Source organism: Mustela erminea, chromosome 14, assembly GCF_009829155.1.
Source record: "Mustela erminea isolate mMusErm1 chromosome 14, mMusErm1.Pri, whole genome shotgun sequence".
Classification (NCBI taxonomy): domain Eukaryota; kingdom Metazoa; phylum Chordata; class Mammalia; order Carnivora; family Mustelidae; genus Mustela; species Mustela erminea.
In genome coordinates this window covers 64,104,049-64,123,935 of record NC_045627.1, presented here as the reverse complement: position 1 = coordinate 64,123,935, position 19,887 = coordinate 64,104,049, and the positions used below count along the sequence as shown (strand labels likewise).

The following is a 19,887-nucleotide window of genomic DNA, read 5'->3' as shown; positions in this document are numbered from 1 at the left end:
GGATCCCAGGGGCCCTGAAAGCTAGCTTTTAATTTTTATATTTTGCATTGACTAGGACTATCTGCATGTTGGAACTACAGGTGCACAACAAAGCAAATTATAGAAGCGAAGTGTGTGGGCTCCAGGGAGAGAAATCAGTTTCCAAAAAAAGACCCTAATAAATCCTACTTTGGGTATTATATGGAGAGTTTATCTTACCTTTAACCCCTGACTTCCAGCAGTTGTTCCTATCTCTGCATTTATAATAGCCCAGTTCCTCTTAATATGTTTGAGATTTCTCTGATTGCCACAAATATGCAGTTCATTATCCAAATCCTACTGCCAAAGCATGTATTGACATTAAAAACTTTAAAGTCGTTTTAAAGTGTCTTGTTATTTGCCTGTTTTTCTTGGTGACTTTTAGGTCCATTATGATGACTGAATTTCTGTTTACCAGGGAGAAGTGGATACCAGAAAATGTGGCTCTGCTTTGGTCTCCAGTCTGGCCACAGACTTGAAACCAAGATACCATTTTGCTGCTTTGGAAAAGACCTATTATGAGAGACTTCCTTATCGGTGAGTAGCATTGCATTATTTTGGCTTTTTAGAGAATTTGCCCTGGATCTTCTGTGAGACCTTCTCTTGTCCCTCTGAGTCATGTAACATCTTCATTCATTGTACTTACTCACGCACTCAGTAACTCTCAGTAACTCTCAGTAACTCAGTAACTGAGTTAGTAACTCAGTTAACACTCAGTGAGTAGCTCTCAAATTACTTAGCTCTTCTCAGTTTATTTCCTAATTTGCAATACAAGGGATTGGACTGTATACAACCCCTTAAAGGTGTGCAGGTCTGAAGTAACAATACTGTTTAATCCTCACAGCTTTCCGCAACAGTGTGTCCTTTTTTGATCAGGTCAAATAGGTACCTTTTATATAGTCTTGAAAATTCATGTCTCAGCCTAATAAGAAGTATTTCAACTTGAGAATCAAGAACTTGTATCAATTTTTCCCCCTTTTTTCATAGTTTTGAGTTTGGAAGTTAGTAGAGTTTTTAAAGCATGTCTTGTAGAGACAATAAAACCAGTGTTTTGTAAGTGATAGAATTAAGTTAACTCTAAATTATCTTCACTGGTAAAGAGCATGGATAATTTTGAAAATAATCTGTAGGAACTTTTTTTTTCCCAACAAGTGTTGTTTGAAAGTTCAAAAATATAGGCAAGCAGGGGAAGAAAAAAAAAAACCAAAAACCCTATCCTTCCTCCATAATCCCAAAGCCCAAGATATAATCATAAACATTACAGCTTTTTCTGTTTTATCTTAATATATGCCTTCTAGAAAAACATTGTTCTCTAAAACCCTGCACTAAAAGCAGAGGTTATGGGAACAAACCTGTCAAAACCTGTCGAACTTTTTTTTTTTTTTTTTTTTAACTTACCTAGCTTTTAAGGATCTGAATACACATTTCCTCGAAGAACATATACCAGTGGCCAGTAGGCACATGAAAAGATGTTCCAGCCTTAGCAATCAGGGTAATTTAAGTCCAGCCCACAATGAGAGATCACTTGACATCCACTAAGATGGCTATGGTCAAAAAGGCAAATAATAAGGTAGTGAGGATGTGGAGGAATTAGAACCCTTGTGTGTTGTTGGTGGCAATGTAAGAAGATGGAGATGCTTTGCCAAACTGTTGGCAGTTCCTCAAAGTTAAAGAGTTACTGTCTGACCCAGCAATTTCACTCTTGTTCCAAGTGAAGTAAAAACATTGACCCATGCAAAAACTTGCACACAAATGATCATAACAGCATTATTCATGATAGACAAAAAGTGGAAACAACCCTGATATCTATCATCAGATGAATGGGTAAAGAAAAAGTGATATATCCATACCTGGAATGTTATTCAAGAAAGAGGAATGGAGTACTGAGAGATGCTTCATGGGTGAACCTTGAAAACGTGCCAAATCAAAGAAGCCAGGCGCAAGAGACCACATGTATGATTTCATTTATATAAAATGTCCAGGGAGGGGGGACAAGGTGGTGGAGTAGGAGACCGAAATTTCGTCTGGTTCTAGGAATTCAGCTAGATAGTTATCAAACCATTCTAAACACCAACAAACTCAACAGGAGATTGAAGAGAATACCAGCAATTCTGTGAACAGAAAGCCACCCGCTATCTGGAAGGTAAGAGGTGCAGAGAAGTGAATCCGAGGCAATATTTGGGAAGATAGACTGCAGGGAAAGGGAGCCTCTGTCAGCCGGCTCCCAGCAAGGGATAGAGCAGTGGAGCCCCAAATCAGAACTTTTAGAAGTCTTGAAATAGGGCTCCACATATGTGGGATATATGGCTTCAAAGAGTCAGAATTTATTTTCTTTGTTGGATTTGTTAGCTCAAAAGTCCATGCTTCAAATGGACACACACTAAACCACATATCTCTGAGCTAACAGCTTGTATTAGTTAGGAATGTTTCTGGCTTCCAGGAACAGAAAGTGTGATTAATGGTAGCCTGGGCAATAGACATGGAAGTTTTTGAAACGATGAGGAGTATGGACGTACTTGTAGGTTGGTACAATGACTCAGCAATATGTTCAAACATCTAGGAACCAGGATTTTCTTGTCTTGTTCCCTCCATCCTCAGTATATTTGTTTTTTGCCCTCATGGTTGTCATGCTCCACTGAGGGACATTGCTCCAGGGACTAACCGGGGCAGAACAGTAGGTGGGACAGTGTGGACTCAAGACCCTTGGGGTCACAGAAAGACCAGGGGGGTGTGAGGGTGGCAGAACTCCCAAGTATTGGAGCGGGGAAGCCAGCTGCAAAGACGGAGCCGAGGAGTGGCCTCTCAGCTTGGGGTTGCCATAAACCAGGATCTGAGGCACAGCAGAGGCCCAGCCAGCAGCAGATCTGAGGAGACCCCCCACTTCCTCCCTGGGAGGAGCAGCCAGGAGTGCACTGCAGGAATCTACTGGGTTTGGAGACTGCAAACAGGGCCATGAGCCAGAGATAGAGACACTCTGTCACAGGCTGGGTGAGCACAGAGTGAGGCTAGAGACCAGGGAGGTAGGAGTGATTGACTGCTTTTCTCTGAGGGCACACGGGGCAGGGGTGGGGAAGGTGGGGGGGTGGGATAGGGACTGGGAGGCTGCCATTTTCATTCCCATCCTTCAAAGCTGTATGGAAAGCCTTCTGGGAATAAAAACTACAGAGAATAAACCTGAGCAGATTACTTAGCCTGGCCCCTGGCAAGGGCAGTGCAATTCTGCCTCAGGCAAAGACATTTGAGAATCTCTGCAAGAGGTCCCTCTCTCAGAAGATCAGCAAGAACATCCAGGCAAGACCACATTTACTGATCAATGAGAACTGCAAAACTCTAGCACTAGGGGAATACAGCACAGAGAATGCATGGCTTTTTTCTCCATGATTTTTTAGTCTTTCAAAGTTAATTTTTAAAATTTTCTTTTTTTCTTAAAAAAAAAAAAAAATTAAAAAAATTTAAAAAAATTTTCTTCTTTTCTTTTGCAACCAGTATCTTATCAATTCCTTTTTAAAAATCTTTTTTAATTTTCATTTTTACAGTCATATTCTACCCCTTCATTGCATTTAACCTTGTTTTTTGTATATATGTGTTTTTCTTTATTTAAAATTTTGGGATACACTTTCTTCTAACACCAAAATATGCCTCAGATTTAGTGTATGGCTTTGATCTAGTCTTCCACCTGATCACATTGTCTCCCTTTTTTAAATTTAAAAAATTTTTTTTCCTTTCTTTTTTCAACAAACTTCTTATCAATTCCTATTTTAAAATCTTTTTCAATTTTCATCTTTACAGTCGTATTCCATCCCTTCATCGTATTTATCCTTTTTTTTTGTATATATGTATATATGTTTTTCTTTCTATATGAAATGTCCAGAATAGGCAAATACATAGAGATATGTATGGGGCTAGTTGGAGGGGAAGTGGGGAGTGATTGCAGAGTTTCTTTCTCTGGTGATAACAATGTTCTAAAATTAAATTGTGGTGATGATTGCACAGCTCTGTAAATATGCTAAAAAGTATTGAATTGGGTACTTTAGATGGGTGAATTGTATAGTATTTGAATTAGAGCTTAAGATATGTTCCATATATACAATGGAATAGTATGCCTCCATCAGAAAGGATGAATACCCAACTTTTGTATCAACATGGATGGGACTGGAAAAGATTATGCTGAGTGAAATAAGTCAAGCAGAGAGAGTCAATTATCATATGGTTTCACTAACTTGTGGAGCATAAGGAATAACACAGAGGACATTAGGAGAAGGAAAGGAAAAGTGAATTGGGGGAAATTGGAGGGGGAGACAAATCATGAGAGTCTGTGGACTCTGAGGAACAAACTGAGGCTTTTGGAGGGGAGGGAGTGTGGGGGGTTAGGTGAGCCTGGTGGTCGGTATTAAGGAGGGCACGTACTGCATGGAGCACTGGGTGAGGTGCATAAACAATGAATCTTGGAACACTGAAAAAAATGAAATTAAAAAACTTAAAAAAAACATGACAAAGAAACCTGTGCAACTTTTCAGCCAGAGCTGTAACAAAAACCCATAACCAGCATAATAGAAATACTAAATGTAGGTAAATTTCCACTAACATTTGCACTTCGAATTACAGTCCATGCTTTGCTTTTCTCTATTTTGAGTGTTATTTTGTTTTTCCTTCCTTTGAGGAGCATTTTAAAAACACCATTCACGGGTGCCTGGGTGGCTCAGTTGGTTAATTGTCTGACTCACGATTTCTGCTCAGGTCAGGATCTTATAGGTGATGGGGTCCAGCTCCTGGTCAGGCTCTGTGCTCAGGGGGGAGTCTGCTTGAGATTCTCTCCCTCCCCTGACTCATGCACACATGCACACTCACTCTCTGTTTCAAATAAACAAACAAACAAATAAATCTTAAAAGGGGTAGTATCCTTCACCAGTCATTTTTATTTTAAAATAAATGAGAGAAACATCTTCATGGCTTTTTGTGGGTACTTGCAGTTTCCCTGTAGTACTAGTTTTCTATCGCTATTGTACAAATTACATAAACTTTGTGGCTTAAAATAATCCCATTTATTATCTCAGAGTTTTGTAGCTCAGAAGTTGGACATGGGCATCACTGGGCTAAAATCAAAGTGTTAGCCAGGTTATGTCAGTTCTACCCAGGCAATCCAGGATCATCTCCCTATCTTAAGGGTAGCATATTAGCAACTGATTAATTCCGTCTCTCACCTTATTCCTCTTTGCTGTATAAGCTGACGTTCACAGGTTATGGGGATGAGGACATGAACATCTTTGGGGAGCTAGTGTTTTGCCTGTCACACCTGGGTAGCTTAACAATGGGAAGTATTAGTAGTTCTTGAGGCCACTGCCCTAGTCACTACTTGCAGTAAAGAAAGACACTTCCATAGGACATTCAGCTGTTTTCCCTTAATGTCTTCATGTACTATTAAAGCTTCTATTTAATTATGAGTAAACTTGTTCCAGTCATTTTAGAAGTTTCATATGAAACAGCATGACTTTCACCTTAATACTGACATCAGTCCCATTTACCAATTATGAATCTATTTCCTCTCTTTAAAGAAACGGGTTATAGCAGACAAGCTGTATTTTGGCTTATTTCCTTTTAGTAATGTGAATTTAAACCAAGTATTTGTGTATTTGTTTATATACAATGGTATTATGCTAGATTTTTAAAAATAAAATTATATTTTTTGACAGACTCAGGAAATTTCTGTAGCATGAGGAAAGGAAAGTGCTCTAAGGGTTGGTATTTGTATTAACAGTCAACTCACTAAAATTAAAAAATATATATAATGCTGTAACTTTTTTCTTTTTTAAAGATTTTATTTATTTATTTGACAGAGATCACAAGTAGGCAGAGAGGCAAGCAGAGAGAGAGAGAGGAGGAAGCAGGCTCCCTGCCGAGCAGAGAGCCTGATGCGGGACCCGATCCTAGGACCCCAAGATCATGACCTGAGCCGAAGGCAGAGGCTCAACCCACTGAGCCACCCAGGCGCCCCAGTAACTTTTTTCTTTTAATTATTAAATAATAGTTGCTCAGTGTACAATACTTGTAAAACAGAAAAGATCAATAAAGTGTTTTGGTGTGTTCAGTTATATTTTTTCTGTAAAATTATATAGACACTCATGTGTTTTTATATTTTTCCTGGAAAAATGAAATCTTACTATAAACTACTGTTTGAAGCATATTTTCTTCTCTTACAACTTTTTTCTATCTGGCTTTCATTATTATAGCCTTTATTTGGTTGGTTTTTGTTTTTGTTTTTGAGAAGAGAAGAGAAAACATTGAAAAGGGGCTGGGGGTAAAGGGAGGGACAGAGACTCTTAAGCAGAGCTGAGATCAAGAGTCCTCCACTTAACTGACTGAGCCATCCTATTACATCCTCTCTTACAGCTTTTTATTATGCACAAAAAAATAGTATAGTGAACTCTCCTATACTCATCACCCAACCTGAGCAATTATTATCATTTTTCCAATTTTACAACCTTTTAAAACCAAATATTGGAGTTTTTGTGCTTTTCAAATATGTGATCTCGTTTTCTTCTACAAATTTCCCTGTTGAGTTAGGGATGACTATCCTACTAGATTTACAGGTGACATCTGAGATTATGTTACTGGTGGGGATGGATTAAGGATCTGCGCTCTCTCTTGGTCCCGCCGAGTACATATTTCATAATTGTAAATCAAAATTAAAGTGTTTGGTGACCTGTTGTCTGTTAAATGTATTGTAGAAACCACGTCGTTCTACAGGAAAATGCACAGCATGCCACCAGGTTCATAGCTCTGGCGAATGTTGGAAATCCAGAAAAGAAAAAGGTAAAGGTTTGAGTGTTTGGTCGTAGGTTAATATTCACTTTCTGCCTGATAAATGTTCCTCCTACCAGTTCAGCATTCAGATCTTTCTTCTTTCCAATTGCAAGGTTCCAGCACTTCAGTGATTCCTTTGTGAAGATACTGTAATGAAAGGTCAGATTTCCTTGAGTCTTTTGTAGGGGATTTTAAAGAAGGGTTTGGGAAAATAGGCCCAGTGAAACCAAGGCAGAATTTCCAATAAATGATATTCCTTTCTTCCCACATCCGTGTGGTTGACTTTGTAAGTATTCATGAGTTTGCCCTCGGATGGTACTCTTGCTTTGCTTCTTTTGGCACCTTCATTCAGCAGAAATAATAGCCTTTATAGGATTTATTTAACCCCTCCTTGGCTTTGGGAAATCTTAGAGATATCTGGAATGTATTTTTGTACTGGAAAACAGTACAGGTGAATGAAAGCATATACCAGAAAAGTATGTTATTTTTCTCACTTCCAGAAATCAGCATTTCTGATTCTCCAGGGCCAAAAGCAGGATGTTGTAGATTTAGACAGCTATAGTCAGAACAGTCAGGCCAAGGAAGGATAGACAGATGAATTATGTGAAGATTATTCTGTAATATGTCATAAACATGCCATGTTAAACAGGTCATGAAAAGATATGAAAAAACATGAAAAGCTAAACAAATATATATTCTGAATTTTCCATTGTATCTTAAGCTTTTCAGCCCAGTGTGTTCTTAGCAAGTTTAGAGTTGTGATTTTTTTTTTTTTTTTTTTTTTTACTGCCCTTTTCAAGACCCTCTAGCACTCACAGTATTTTTACTGTAGCAGGATTTTACTATTGCTCTACTCTCAGGGGCATCTTAGCCTCAGTTCTGCGCAACTCGTACTACAGTCAAAAAGTATGGACATTTTTAATTTTGGCAAGCGTTACTAAATTCATCTCAAAATTTTGTTCCAGTTTATACACCCAGCAACAGTGTGTGAGTTTGGTTTTTTTCTTTCTGTCCACATTCTTACAGGGTAGTGTCAGGTTTTTTTTTGTTTTGTTTTGTTTTTAAGATTTTATTTATTTATTTGTCAGAGAGAGCACAAGCAGGCAGAGTGGCAGACAGAGGCAGAGGGAGAAGCAGGCTCCCTGCTGAACAAGGAGCCCAATGTGGGACTTGATCACAGGATGCAGGGATCGTGACCTGTGCTAAAGCAGCCGCTTAAAGGATTGAGCCACCCAGGCATCCCGTGTAGTGTCAAATTTTTATTAAGGTTTTTGCCAGTGTGATGGATGAAAGATAATGTATCACTCTTCATTAGTTGCATTTCCCTGATGAGTAGTGAGGTTAAATATTTATTCCTAGCTCATCTAAAGTTTTCAATATCTCTGCTATTAGTGTAAGAGTCTAGATATCTGTATGAATATTTATATCTTTGCTCCTAGCCCCTAAGAAGACTCATCAGCATATGCAGCAGAAATTGTATAATATCAGAGGGAAACATTAAGATGGCCAATTTAGTTTTCATTAGAATAAAAGAATGGCAGTGCCACAATTCTGCTGACAAAGTACACAAAGATAAAGGACTAGAGATAGAAGCAGTTTGTCTTCAAGGGTTATGGAACAAGTCTCTCTTGGGCCTTGTAGTGACAGTTTTGTGTAAGAGCTGATTTTTGTAATGGCTAGGGCTTCGATTCGTTGCTTCTGACTTGATCAGCCCTTGGTTAGCCCCTACAGAGATCACTAAATTGATATTTGATTTACTATGTATTCTCTGAGCCATAAACAGGCCAGTTGCTGTTCTTTTACTCAGTTTTTGTGAATAAAATATGTTGATGACTTTTGGATAAACAGGATTCACCCTAATGTTATGTTTGTTTTTTTTCTCCATAGTATCTTTATGCATTCAGTATTGTTCCCATGAAACTAATGGACGCAGCAGAACTCGTAAAACAGCCTCCAGATGTTACTGAAAACCCTTACAGGAAATCTGGGAAGGAAGCACCCACGGGAAAGCAAATTCCTGCCCCTGAGGTGTGTTCTCTTTGAGAGGTGGCATTTTCTGGGACGGATTGCCCATTACACATATACTTTTCCTGGCTATAGTTTTACCCATAAGACCAGTTTAATCCCTGGAATCTAAGTCTTTTTTCCCTTGGGAAATTATGTTGGTGTTTAGAAAGACTAAGCAGATTTCAAGTAAGCTCAGTGTACTTTATTGTAGTTTGAGGTTAACAGTTTCATATTTTAACTCTTTCTTTGTCTTGGGTTCATGTGCTGGAGCTACACATTAAGTCTTTCTTTGTCTAAAGTTGAGTCTTTATTTTTAACTTAAAAAAATTTATTTTAGAGAGACAGATGGAAAGAGAGAGAATAAGCAGGGGAAGGGGCAGAGGGAGAGAGAAAGAGGGAATCTCAAGAAGACTTCCCGCTGAGCTCCGAGTCTGATGCAGGGCTCGATCCAAGGACCCTGAGATCATGAAATGAGCCTAAATTAAGAGTCAGACACTCAATCAACTGAGCCACCCAGGTACCCCTATTTTCAACTTTTCAGGCAAGGATCCAGCTGCTTGTTAGCAATGTAATTTGTGATTTAATAACGAGTGCTAGCAAGTAACTAGGACTCATTCTGAAGAAATTTCTTAATAGCAGACTTTCTGAAACTAATTTTCCCTCATTAAAATAAGGAATGTCAGGTTCCTTTACCAGTGTGCGTGGTTTACTTTCATAGACTTTTTTCCTTCTTGAACAACCTCCTCATCTTTTTAATTAAAGTTCAGTTAGACTTGTTTGACCTGTGAAATTATAGGACTACACTAAGGCCCTTCTGAGAGTGAAAGGAAAAGGCATTTGGGTGGGTTCATATTGTTCTGTTTTAGCCAAGAATTGCTCTATAGCTTGCATTTTAACTTGCTTTTACAAAAAGATGGATTTGGTGGTATTTTGGGTAAGTGTTGAGAAGTATGAGTGACAGTCCAGGCATCAGGATTAGGAAGATATTTTTCTTACCTAGAACAGACAGAATGGACTGGAAGGAAAGAGAAGTATGACGAGGCAGGAATGATCCCTTGTATGTGAATGGTTGGCTCCTTGCCTGAATATTAGTTTAGTTACATTTTCTCTTTTGCCTTTGTCCATTCCAGGAAGAACCAGCCTGTCAATTTTTCTTTGATTTAAATGAAAAGCAGGGAAGGAAGCGTTCATCTACAGGCAGAGATAGCAAGTCTTCTCCTCACCCAAAGCAGCCTCGCAAACCTCGTAAGTACCTTGGTTCCTGAGGTCTCCTCTGTGACCAGTAACTTATTTCAGGTGTTGTGTGGGACATGGCTTTGCTAAGGGAGCCTCTTCTGGAGAAGGAAAACTGTATAGTTAGTCATTAAGACCAAAAATAAAATAATACTGAGATGGCTTGATTTTGAGGGTATCTGCGGCTATTCCTGAAAGAACTATGGAGAAACCTCCTTTCCTTCCCTTCCCTCATGTCTGTAAAATAGGAGGTAAAGAGCCTACAAAACCAATGAGGTTTATAAAATAATAGAATAATCAAACTCCTAAAAAGGAATTTGAGGTTATTTCATTGAAGTCCACTTTCTCTAGCCCTTGTTTCAAAGTTGGAGAAGCGAACCCTGGTGGTGTAAACTTACTACCAGAGTCCTGGCTGGCTAGTGGCATAGCTGGGGCTGGAGTTGGGACCCCTGACCTCCAGTTCAGTGTTCTTTCACTGCAGCTGTTGCCAGTTAGATGCTACTTCAGTCAGTATGTGGTCATCCACTTGTGGTTATTGACCTGTTAATTGGTTGCAAATTCAGAGCTTTTCTTATATATAGGGGTCAGTTTCACTGATAATGGTGATGGGGCGAGGGGAGGACTCAGTAGAACCACAGCAGGGCCAGCCCTTCGTGGCAGTGCTGTATACCAGTCTTTGCTGGCGTGAAGATCAAACAAGGCTGAGTTCTATAGGGTGATTATGTATATGCTGGAGTGCTTGGACCATCGTAACATCTGCTCTCTTCCATATGAAGCTCAGCCTCCAGGACCCTGCTGGTTTTGCCTTGCCAGCCCTGAAGTGGAAAAGCATTTGGTGGTCAACATCGGCACACATGTGAGTTACTTCCCAGGACCTTTTACAGAGAAGGACACCCTTACTTGTTTTTTATTAACTTAATAAAGTTACAATTTACATTTCATAAAGTTTACCCACTTTAATAAAGTGTATAATTGACCCATTTGTAGTCAGCTTACCAAGTTGTGCAACCATCACATAGCATGGTTTCAAAACATGTCCTTTACTTGTGATCATTTACGGTTAATCCCCATTCCCATCCTTAGCCCCAGGCAACCACTGGTCTATTTTCTGTCTCCATGGGTTTGCCTGTTCTGCACGTTTCATATAAATGGAGTCATACAACATGTGGTCTTTGTGTCTGACTTTTTTTTTTAAGATTTCATTTATTTATTTATTTGATAGAGAGAGAGTTCACAAGTAGGCAGAGAGATAGGCAGAGAGAGGGGGAAGCAGACTCCCTGCTGAGCAGAGAGCCCAGTGCAGGGCTCGATCCCAGGATCCTGGGATTGTGACCCGAGCTGAAGGCAGAGGCTTTAACCCACTGAGCCACCCAGGCACCCCTGTGTCTGACTTTTTAAATTCAGCATAGTATTCTTGGGGCTCATCTGTGTTGTAGCATGTGTCAGTACTTCCTTTTTGTGGTCCTTTTTATGTATTCTTTATATCAGTTGATGGGCTTTTGGGTTGTTTCCACTTTATGGCTATTAGGAATGATGCTGCTACAAACATTTGCATGCATGTCTTTATGTGGACATATGTTCTCATTTCTTTTGGATAGAAACCTAGGAGTGGAGTTTTTGGAGCTGGTAAATTTATATTTAATTTTTTAATTAAACTGCTAAACTGTTTTTCCAAATGACTGTACCGTCTTATATCCCCATCAGCAACATGTGAGGGTTCCTATTTTCCCACATTTGTTATTGTCTGTGTTTTTAATTATTGTAATTCTCTTGTGGTTTTACAAGCGTGCTCCCTCCCTTCCTCCCCCTCTGACAAATATGTGAATCCTAGGGTGAGGCCTTCATACACTTCTTGTCCATACAAATTAGAGGTGATGAGTTGCTTTCATTAATTACTCAGTATTTAAAAGAGGATTTTCTTTATCCTAAAAAGGGAGTCCTCTGTCGCCTATATACACATTTGGATGAAAACTGTTGATACTTTTTTTTTTCTGTCTTCAGATTCAGAAGGCTGAGTTTATTAATTTTTATCTATAATTACTTAACACTGGGAACAGAGTCATGCTAAATCATTATATGAAAGACTAAAGTGAGAAATTCCTGAGTTTTGCCTAGTAATAGAGGGTATAGCATCCCTAGACAGGAATACCCATATCTACATTCATAGTGTGGGTAGTAGTGTCATTATCCCAAGATAATAATGAAAAGGTTTCTTGGTAAGCACTGAATCACAGAACTGGATGATCCCGAGGAAGATTTTTACTCAGGCTGTGCACAACTGGTGAATTGTTTATTTCACAGTAAAGTTGTCCCGTTTCAGACCTCAGATACTTTTCCTTGGGTAGTATTTGTTTAGGTATTGACTAATACTGGTCTTTGACCCTTATTTTCCTGGCATCTGTATAGACCATTATCATTCTTTTTCATTCACTTAGAATAAAGAAAGCTTAATTTTCAGGATTATAGTTGTACCCTAGTCACCTGTGACTAGAATTGGCTGTTTCCCATGGCTCTTGTTGAAATTATTTATAGAAATATATTATTTATAGAAATAATAATAAATTATTTATAGAAATAATAATAAATAAATTATTTATAGAAATATATATAAATATATATTATAGAAATATATTATATAAATAATAAATTACTTATAGAAATAATAATAAATTATTTATAGAAATATATAGAAATATTATATATTTCTCAGTCAGTGTAGTGCTTCTGCAAATAGATACTTTCATCTCTTCTTTCATTGATTTATTCTAATTTTGGTTTCTGAGGGTGAGCATTTCCTCAGTTTACCCTTACAATCTGAGAGCCCTTTATTGTGGCCTCCTGTAGACTGAGCAGAGTCTCATTTTCATCATTGTACCCTTTTTAAGTCATATCCCTCTCTGCCTTTATACTTCCAGACTGAAGAGTCCCAGTCTTCTACATTTAAATTTTATATTTTGATTATTGGCATACTCCTATCTGTAGGGGGAGCATTATAGGGTCAAGGCCTGGGGCCTCATTGGTCATGGAGTCTATGAATGAACTCTTCAGTAGGAAGAAGAGCAAACCTGAAAAGTTTTTGGTTTTACAGGAATGCCCTTTTTGGATTCTCTCTTGGAACTTGTTTTCTTCTTTGGATTAGTTGATGCCATTTTTCTCTTCCACACAGCTTTTATGGTAGGCAGGCTTTCGATTGCCTTCTGTTTGGGAAGCTTCAGTAGTTCAAAATGGCGCACAGGGGAATACAGATCTGGAACAAATCACTTAGCTCAGGGCTGCTCTAGGCCTCAGGGAGAAATGACCTTTCCTTTCCATTCACCTTTTAATTGCCCAGGATTATATAACCCAGAGATGAGACTAGGGGATGAGCAAGGAAACCTGTTTCCTTCTCATCTAGGCCTGAAGCTACAGGGGCAAAAAATATCTCCGATCTTGTTTGTAGCCCAGCCCAGCACCCCTAGTAGGAGGCCACATGAAAATTTTAGCCTAGAGCCTACTAGTATTCAAATCTATACTTACCTGTATTATTCTCTGTCTGATAGGAACTTCTTGGGAATCTCTGGGACCTTTAGGTATCTGGCAGAGGGTTTAGAATCCCCTCCCTGCAACCATTCCTCTTGATCTCCTCGCATTACCTTTTTTTGTCTTGGCTTAGTCTTTGCCATGCCTTCTTCAAGGGATATACATGGAACTATGCTAATGGCCCATGGCCACAAACTGGTAAAAGGAGGGAAAGGCTGCTAAGAGTCCAGAATAATTGTTACAGAATCCATGCATTTTTTTTATGTATGGCAGAAACATTCATTCAGGTCCTATTTATACATTTTCAGAAATGATTCAAGTATAGGACAGAAGGTGAGAAATTGAAAGGAAGGGGAGGAGATTGGGCAAGTGTGAAACTGTTCACAAGAACTGGGAGATAAAGCTCTGAGAGTGAGGGGTGCCCTTTAGTCTGGAATAGAAACCTTCAGTAGCTTCACTGCACATTACAATATAAAAACTGATGTTCTTGGCAGTGACCCTTTGACATGAAGAAAAGGTTAGAAGATTCAGGCTTCAAGAGTAATCTTTAAAAACATAAAATCTTTGGGGATCATGGGTGGCTCAGTCATTAAGCGGCTGCCTTCAGCTCAGGTCATGATCCCAGCGTCCTAGGATTGAGCCCCATATTGGGCTCCCTGCTCAGCGGGAAGCCTACTTCTCCCTCCCACTCCCCCTGCATGTGTTCCCTCTCTCACTGTGTCTCTGTCAAATAAATAAATTAAAAGATCTTAAAAAAACCATACAATCAAAAATAGTTATTGTAAAAGTTAGGAAAATATTTTAGTGTTTATAAGGTTTCGATGAACTTCAGTCATCTGGAAGGTTAAATTTGTAATATGTTCTATCCTCTATGCCAAGTAAATCAAGGATGATCATGCTTTAGATTGTTTCGGATACCTCTTCTGTCATTCTGTCGGATTATCTCGGTATTAATGATAAATGACTCCTTCCTTCAGTCTTAACTTTGAACTCATGACACTATAAGGAAATGCTGGATTGCTTTTTCTAAAGCTCTAGTACCTTCATTTGCCAGTGGTGATATTCACTGGCCATTTCTCTACTCAGTGTTTTCCTTTCAAAGAGTGTCTTGAGGGTAGAGCAGTCTTGCATGTTTTGGTTTTGACAGAAATACTTTTAGTTGCTGTTTAGCTGCTGACATCCACTGTTAGGAACCATGGTTTTCGACTTCTTTGGATGTGTCTGAGTTTAAGGTTTCTCCTTCTTTTCTCCCATTAGGTTATATGTTTGCTTTCATTTTGTCTGGGTTAGGCAGCAGTTTAAGGCTGTCGGGAGGCTGGATGCTAATCATGACATCTTCCCCTTTTTTGTGAGTCTAGAGGGTGGGGTGTGGAATTTGATGTTATCATAGGGAAAGTGGTCATTTTGAAATCGAGTGGTATCTTTCTGTGGCTGAAGGCAATAATAACTGGGAAATGGTTTTCAGGTTTGGAGCCTCGGAGGGAAAAAGCTAACTATTTGCTGTTCCTGTCTCCTTTAGCTTTGGTGTGTTTGAAGCCAAAAGCTTGATGGTGTGCCATCAATGAAGTTCTGTCCAACTTCATTTGATAGTTGGATAGAACTTTGTTGTATCTAATTTTATTCTTCACCAGGTTCCTGTTATAACCTCTAAAATTAGGTTTTTTTTTAAAAGTCAGAGAATTTCTCTTATAGCCTCTCAAGCACTTTGTCGACACCCTCATGCTCACTCTTTATATTGGCTTTCTTTCCCTGAAAAATCTTGTATGTGGCAGTGATGTCTTGATTCTGTGTGCTTCCTCTGTAGTGCTACCTTGCCCTGGCCAAAGGAGGCTTATCTGATGACCATGTCCTCATCCTACCCATTGGGCACTACCAGTCGGTGGTGGAGCTTTCTGCAGAGGTGGTAGAAGAGGTGGAGAAGTATAAGGTGACACTGAGGCGGTTCTTTAAGAGTCGAGGGAAACGGTGTGTTCTATTTGAGAGAAATTATAAGAGCCATCATCTCCAGCTGCAGGTAGGTGGTCTCCACCCTGAGACCTTCCAGAACTTGGAAGGACCCTGTGGGGACCTGAATATTGACAAGTATTTAAATAACATCAATTAATATTTCAATATATAATTCTAATCTAAAATCAAATATTTACATTTTTAATATTTAAAATGTTTAATGCAGATTTTCATATTATCGTTTGAATAGTGTTCATTTAAAAGGTTGTAAAGAACCTGCAGTGATAAATCCAGAGAAATCACAGGGAAGTGCATGGTCAGTATGAATGGGCCAGCACAGTTAGTAAGTGCCTTGTTTAGAAAAGGAATGGGTACTTGAAGGTTTCAAGGAAGATTGGGGCCTTGATAGAGGTAGAGGTGGAAGAGAGTGGGTATTTATGTGAGTGGTATTATTTCAGCAGCATGAGTGAAGTCTTAGAGGTGAGAAGTAGTCCCAGTGCCTTGATAGAGCTATCAGTTCAGGAACTGGGGGATTACTTATGGATAATTGGTTTGTAGCTGTGGTGGTTTTCTTTCTGGCACATTTGTTAAATTTTCAAATGGGCCTGACTCTGCCACACATATTACCTAGGAGCCGGCAAGGGCTTGATGACAGAGAGATCTCTCTCCAGCCTTTCCTGCATCAGGCATTGGTTCCCACATGTGGCAAGCTATCTCGTAAGTTTAAGTCCTTACAGACAGGCTGACACAAGCCTGGCTGGCCTGAGGAGAATCTCTGCTGAGGGGTATTTCTCCACCCCTGTGATGGATTTGCTACTTCTCAGGGACTTGTGCAGGAGGTTGACCTCTCAGGGACCTGTATGAAGAATATCTTCCATCTGTCCGCCTCTCCCCCCACACCCCTCAGGTCATTCCTGTGCCACTCAGCTCCTGCACCACAGATGACATTAAAGATGCCTTCATCACCCAGGCCGAGCAGCAACAGATTGAGCTGTTGGAAATCCCAGAGCACTCTGACATCAAGCAGGTGAAATAGGAGGGGAAGGATGTGAAGTAGAGGATGAGAAGTAAAAACGTGGCTTCTGACATGTTGAGTCTGAGCTCGTATCAGGGCATCCCAAAAATGTTAAATAGGCAGATGGACCGTTTGGACCTAGAGCATGGGGTACCGGTTGGACTGGAGATGAGGATGACATTACAGCAATGCTTCGGTGCATTCCTGGGAAGAGCAAAAAATGCGAAATTTCCTAAGGCAGGAACTTTGAAGGTTGGGTGCCACTGGGAGGATCTTTGTAATATCTGGTAGTTTGGCTTTTTAAACTGAATTCCATTAAGTGGCTTGGGATCTGTACTGTTCACACTCTTTGTCTTATGCTTCTAGACTGAATTCTTTGCTAAATAAAAGTTTATAAGAGGTGAGCTAGGTTTTAGATTTTTAAAGCATGTCCTCATACAACTCTGTTTACTTTAGATTGCACAGCCAGGAGCAGCGTATTTTTATGTTGAACTTGACACGGGAGAGAAGCTTTTCCATAGAATTAAAAAGAATTTTCCTTTACAGTTTGGAAGGTTTGTATATTTTTCTTATTTTAAATGTATTTTCACTAGGCCTACTATGAACAGAGTAGTGGGCTGCATAGACAATTGAATAAAAAGCCAGGTAGGAAACAGTATTTGCCCCAAAGAACGTATAGTCTTAGGGCAAGTCAGATATTTGCATATAAGACAGTAATGTAATGCAGAATGTGAAAAGCACCATAAAAAAGTTTGAAGGAATCGTGGATTTCAGAAATTAAGAAAAGGGAGAGCTTATTTCTGCTTTGTGAAAGGCTTCAAGAAGAGGTTGACATTGAGCCTGAGAGATAGAGTCATAAGGCAAATATTAGGGTGTGGGCCTTCTAGCTGAAAGGAGTGAAGTGCTACCATTAATTGAGTATATGCTGTTTGCCAGGCACTGTGCTAAGAGCTTTACATGCATTGCTTCATCTGATCTTCCCAATTCTGTAAGATAGGTACTGTCATCCCAATTTACCAAAGCGGAAAGTGAGGCTTCAGAGATGTGCCTAGTAGAACTTTCGATGATGTTGGAAATGTTTATAAATCTGCACTGTCCTATATAGTAATCACTAGCCGCATGTGGCTCCTGAATGCTTGAAATGTGGCAAATATGACTGAGGAACTAAGTTTTTTTTTTTTAAGATTTTCTTTATTTATTTGAGAGAGATAGAGCACAAGTAGGCAGAGCAGCAGGCAGAGGGAGAGGGAGAAGCAGGCTCTCTGCTGAGCAGGGAGCGTGATGCGGGGCTTGATCCCAGGACCCTGGGATCACGACCCGAGCCAAAGGCAGCCACTCAACCAACTGAGCCACCCAGGTGTCCCTAGGATTAAAATTTAAATAGCTAGATCTGGCTAGTGGCTCCTGTTAATGGACAGCATGGCCTTGGAGGAGTTAGATAGCTTGTCCATAAGCATACACGGTAGGTTCAAACCCAGGTACGTTGAACTCCCAAACATGAGATTTTAACCTCATTATTGTGTAGTATCCTTAGGCCTAGATGAGGTGTCGTTTATGCTCCTCATATCAGACAGAACATGATTGTAAAACCATATAGGGAGTGTTATCAACAAGGCAGACTGAAGATAGGAAGTTGTTGGCAATAAGAAATAGATTATAGAGGGAGGGCAATATAAGATGTGCAGAACAGATTAGATAATGCTCGTGTCTGATTTGCATTTTTTTTTCCTGGCTAGAACTGAGCTTTGAGTCAACTTTGCACCCTTCTTGGACTAATTTGGGAAACTTCCAAGAGATTGCTACCATTGGATAAGTCTAGGAAATATGGTTGTCTACATTTTCAATGGGTATTATTAGGGACTTCAAACACCTGATGTTATCTTGTTGTTGTTGCCTTAGCAACAGATGCAGATATGGACACTGATGACTTAGGCACATAAGCCCACAAGAGAGGTTCTCTGAATGGTTTTGTGCTCATGATAGTTTGTTGTATTTTCAATGTTAACTGTTTCTCAAAATACTAATGTACAGCTACATAGCATTTTATAGTTAACAAAATATTTGAAAAAATTTTTTTCCACTACTGTACAAGAAAGGTGGTTCTGTCTACATTTTATAGAAGAAGAAGTAGACTCAAGGCTTGCCCAAGGAGCTGGAGCTCAGATCCTGTGGCTTTTAGAAAACTCATGTGATTTTGTTTTTAATTCTTCTGTTTATTGTAGTTAGAAGTGAAAAATGAACCATACAGATGGACAAATAGAGTTCTTTCTTTAAAAAAAAAATGTTTTTTGGTTTTTTTTTTTTAAGTAATCTCTATACCCAGTGTGAAGCTCGAACTCACAACCCCAAGATCAAGAGTTGCATGCTCTAATGACTGAGCCAACCAGGTGTCCCAAGTAGAGATATTTCTAATATATCAAAATGAGTGTAAAAATAAATAAAAATGTAAAGCAGTGATCATTAGAAGGTAGCCTCTGTGTGTGTGTGTATCAGGATATATTTTTTAGTCCTGAGAGCCAAGATAAGTTATTTTATTGATATTGAGCCTGTGCTGTTGTGCCTAGGTGTGAGTCCTCTAGGAGAGGCAGAAAGTCAGTGGCATATGATACTAGGCCTGATCTGCACCATGCCCTCAGCAAAGTCATGGTCTAATTGGGATGACAAAACTAGAGTTCAAGGCAAGATGTATTTATAGCTGGTTTGGTACTTGGATTGTGTTATTTCCATACTTCACAAAAACCCTTACTGTGTTTCATAGGCGTGGAAATCAAGACTTAGCAATGAAGTCATGTTCAAGTCAGAGACAGCAGGTGGTTGAACTAGGAATGGAATTAAGCCTCTGATCTTTCTTTTTTAAAAGGTTTTATTTATTTGTTTGAGAGAGAGAGAGAGCACGCATGCACGCGCATGCGTGCGTGTGTGGGCAGATGGAGAGAGGGAGAGAATCTCAAGCAGACTCCCCGCTTTGAGCACAGAACCTGACCAGGGCTCGATCTCATGATGCTGAGATTGTGACCTGAACTGAGACCAGGAACTGGATGCTTGCCCCAAGCTCTGATCTTTCTGACCAGGGCCCAGTGTCTTTGTACTACGTCAGTGTTGCTTCTATAAGTACCAGTAATATTCCAGCTTGTTCAAGAGAGAAAAGGAAATAGGGTTTGAAGGTTTAGAAAAGAGATAGGACCTGAGCTGCTCACTTAACTTGAATATGATTTTTTTTTAAAGATTTTATTTTTATTATTTATTTGACCACAAGTAGTGGAGAGTCAGGCTGAGAGAGAAGTGGGAAAGCAGGCTCCCTGCTGAGCAGAGAGCCCGATGCGGGGCTTGATCCCAGGATTATGGAA

At 39.6% G+C, this 19,887-nt stretch overlaps 1 protein-coding gene and 1 non-coding gene across 5 annotated transcripts in view; both read left to right on the top strand.

Moving 5' to 3' along the window:
* Positions 1 to 19,887, top strand: part of CWF19L1 (CWF19 like cell cycle control factor 1) — a 30,729-nt gene that overhangs the window by 9,994 nt on the left and 848 nt on the right. For all 4 annotated transcript variants that reach the window (XM_032311681.1, XM_032311682.1, XM_032311684.1 and 1 more), the window contains 8 exons: positions 437 to 555; positions 6,744 to 6,828; positions 8,707 to 8,847; positions 9,957 to 10,071; positions 10,836 to 10,915; positions 15,383 to 15,592; positions 16,433 to 16,552; positions 16,997 to 17,094. In XM_032311681.1, coding sequence (XP_032167572.1) covers positions 437 to 555; positions 6,744 to 6,828; positions 8,707 to 8,847; positions 9,957 to 10,071; positions 10,836 to 10,915; positions 15,383 to 15,592; positions 16,433 to 16,552; positions 16,997 to 17,094 — 968 coding nt within the window. The remainder of the gene's footprint in view (positions 1 to 436; positions 556 to 6,743; positions 6,829 to 8,706; positions 8,848 to 9,956; positions 10,072 to 10,835; positions 10,916 to 15,382; positions 15,593 to 16,432; positions 16,553 to 16,996; positions 17,095 to 19,887) is intronic.
* Positions 16,082 to 16,229, top strand: LOC116573815. Its single transcript, XR_004279021.1, has one exon. It is a non-coding gene; the product is annotated as a small nucleolar RNA SNORA12 (small nucleolar RNA).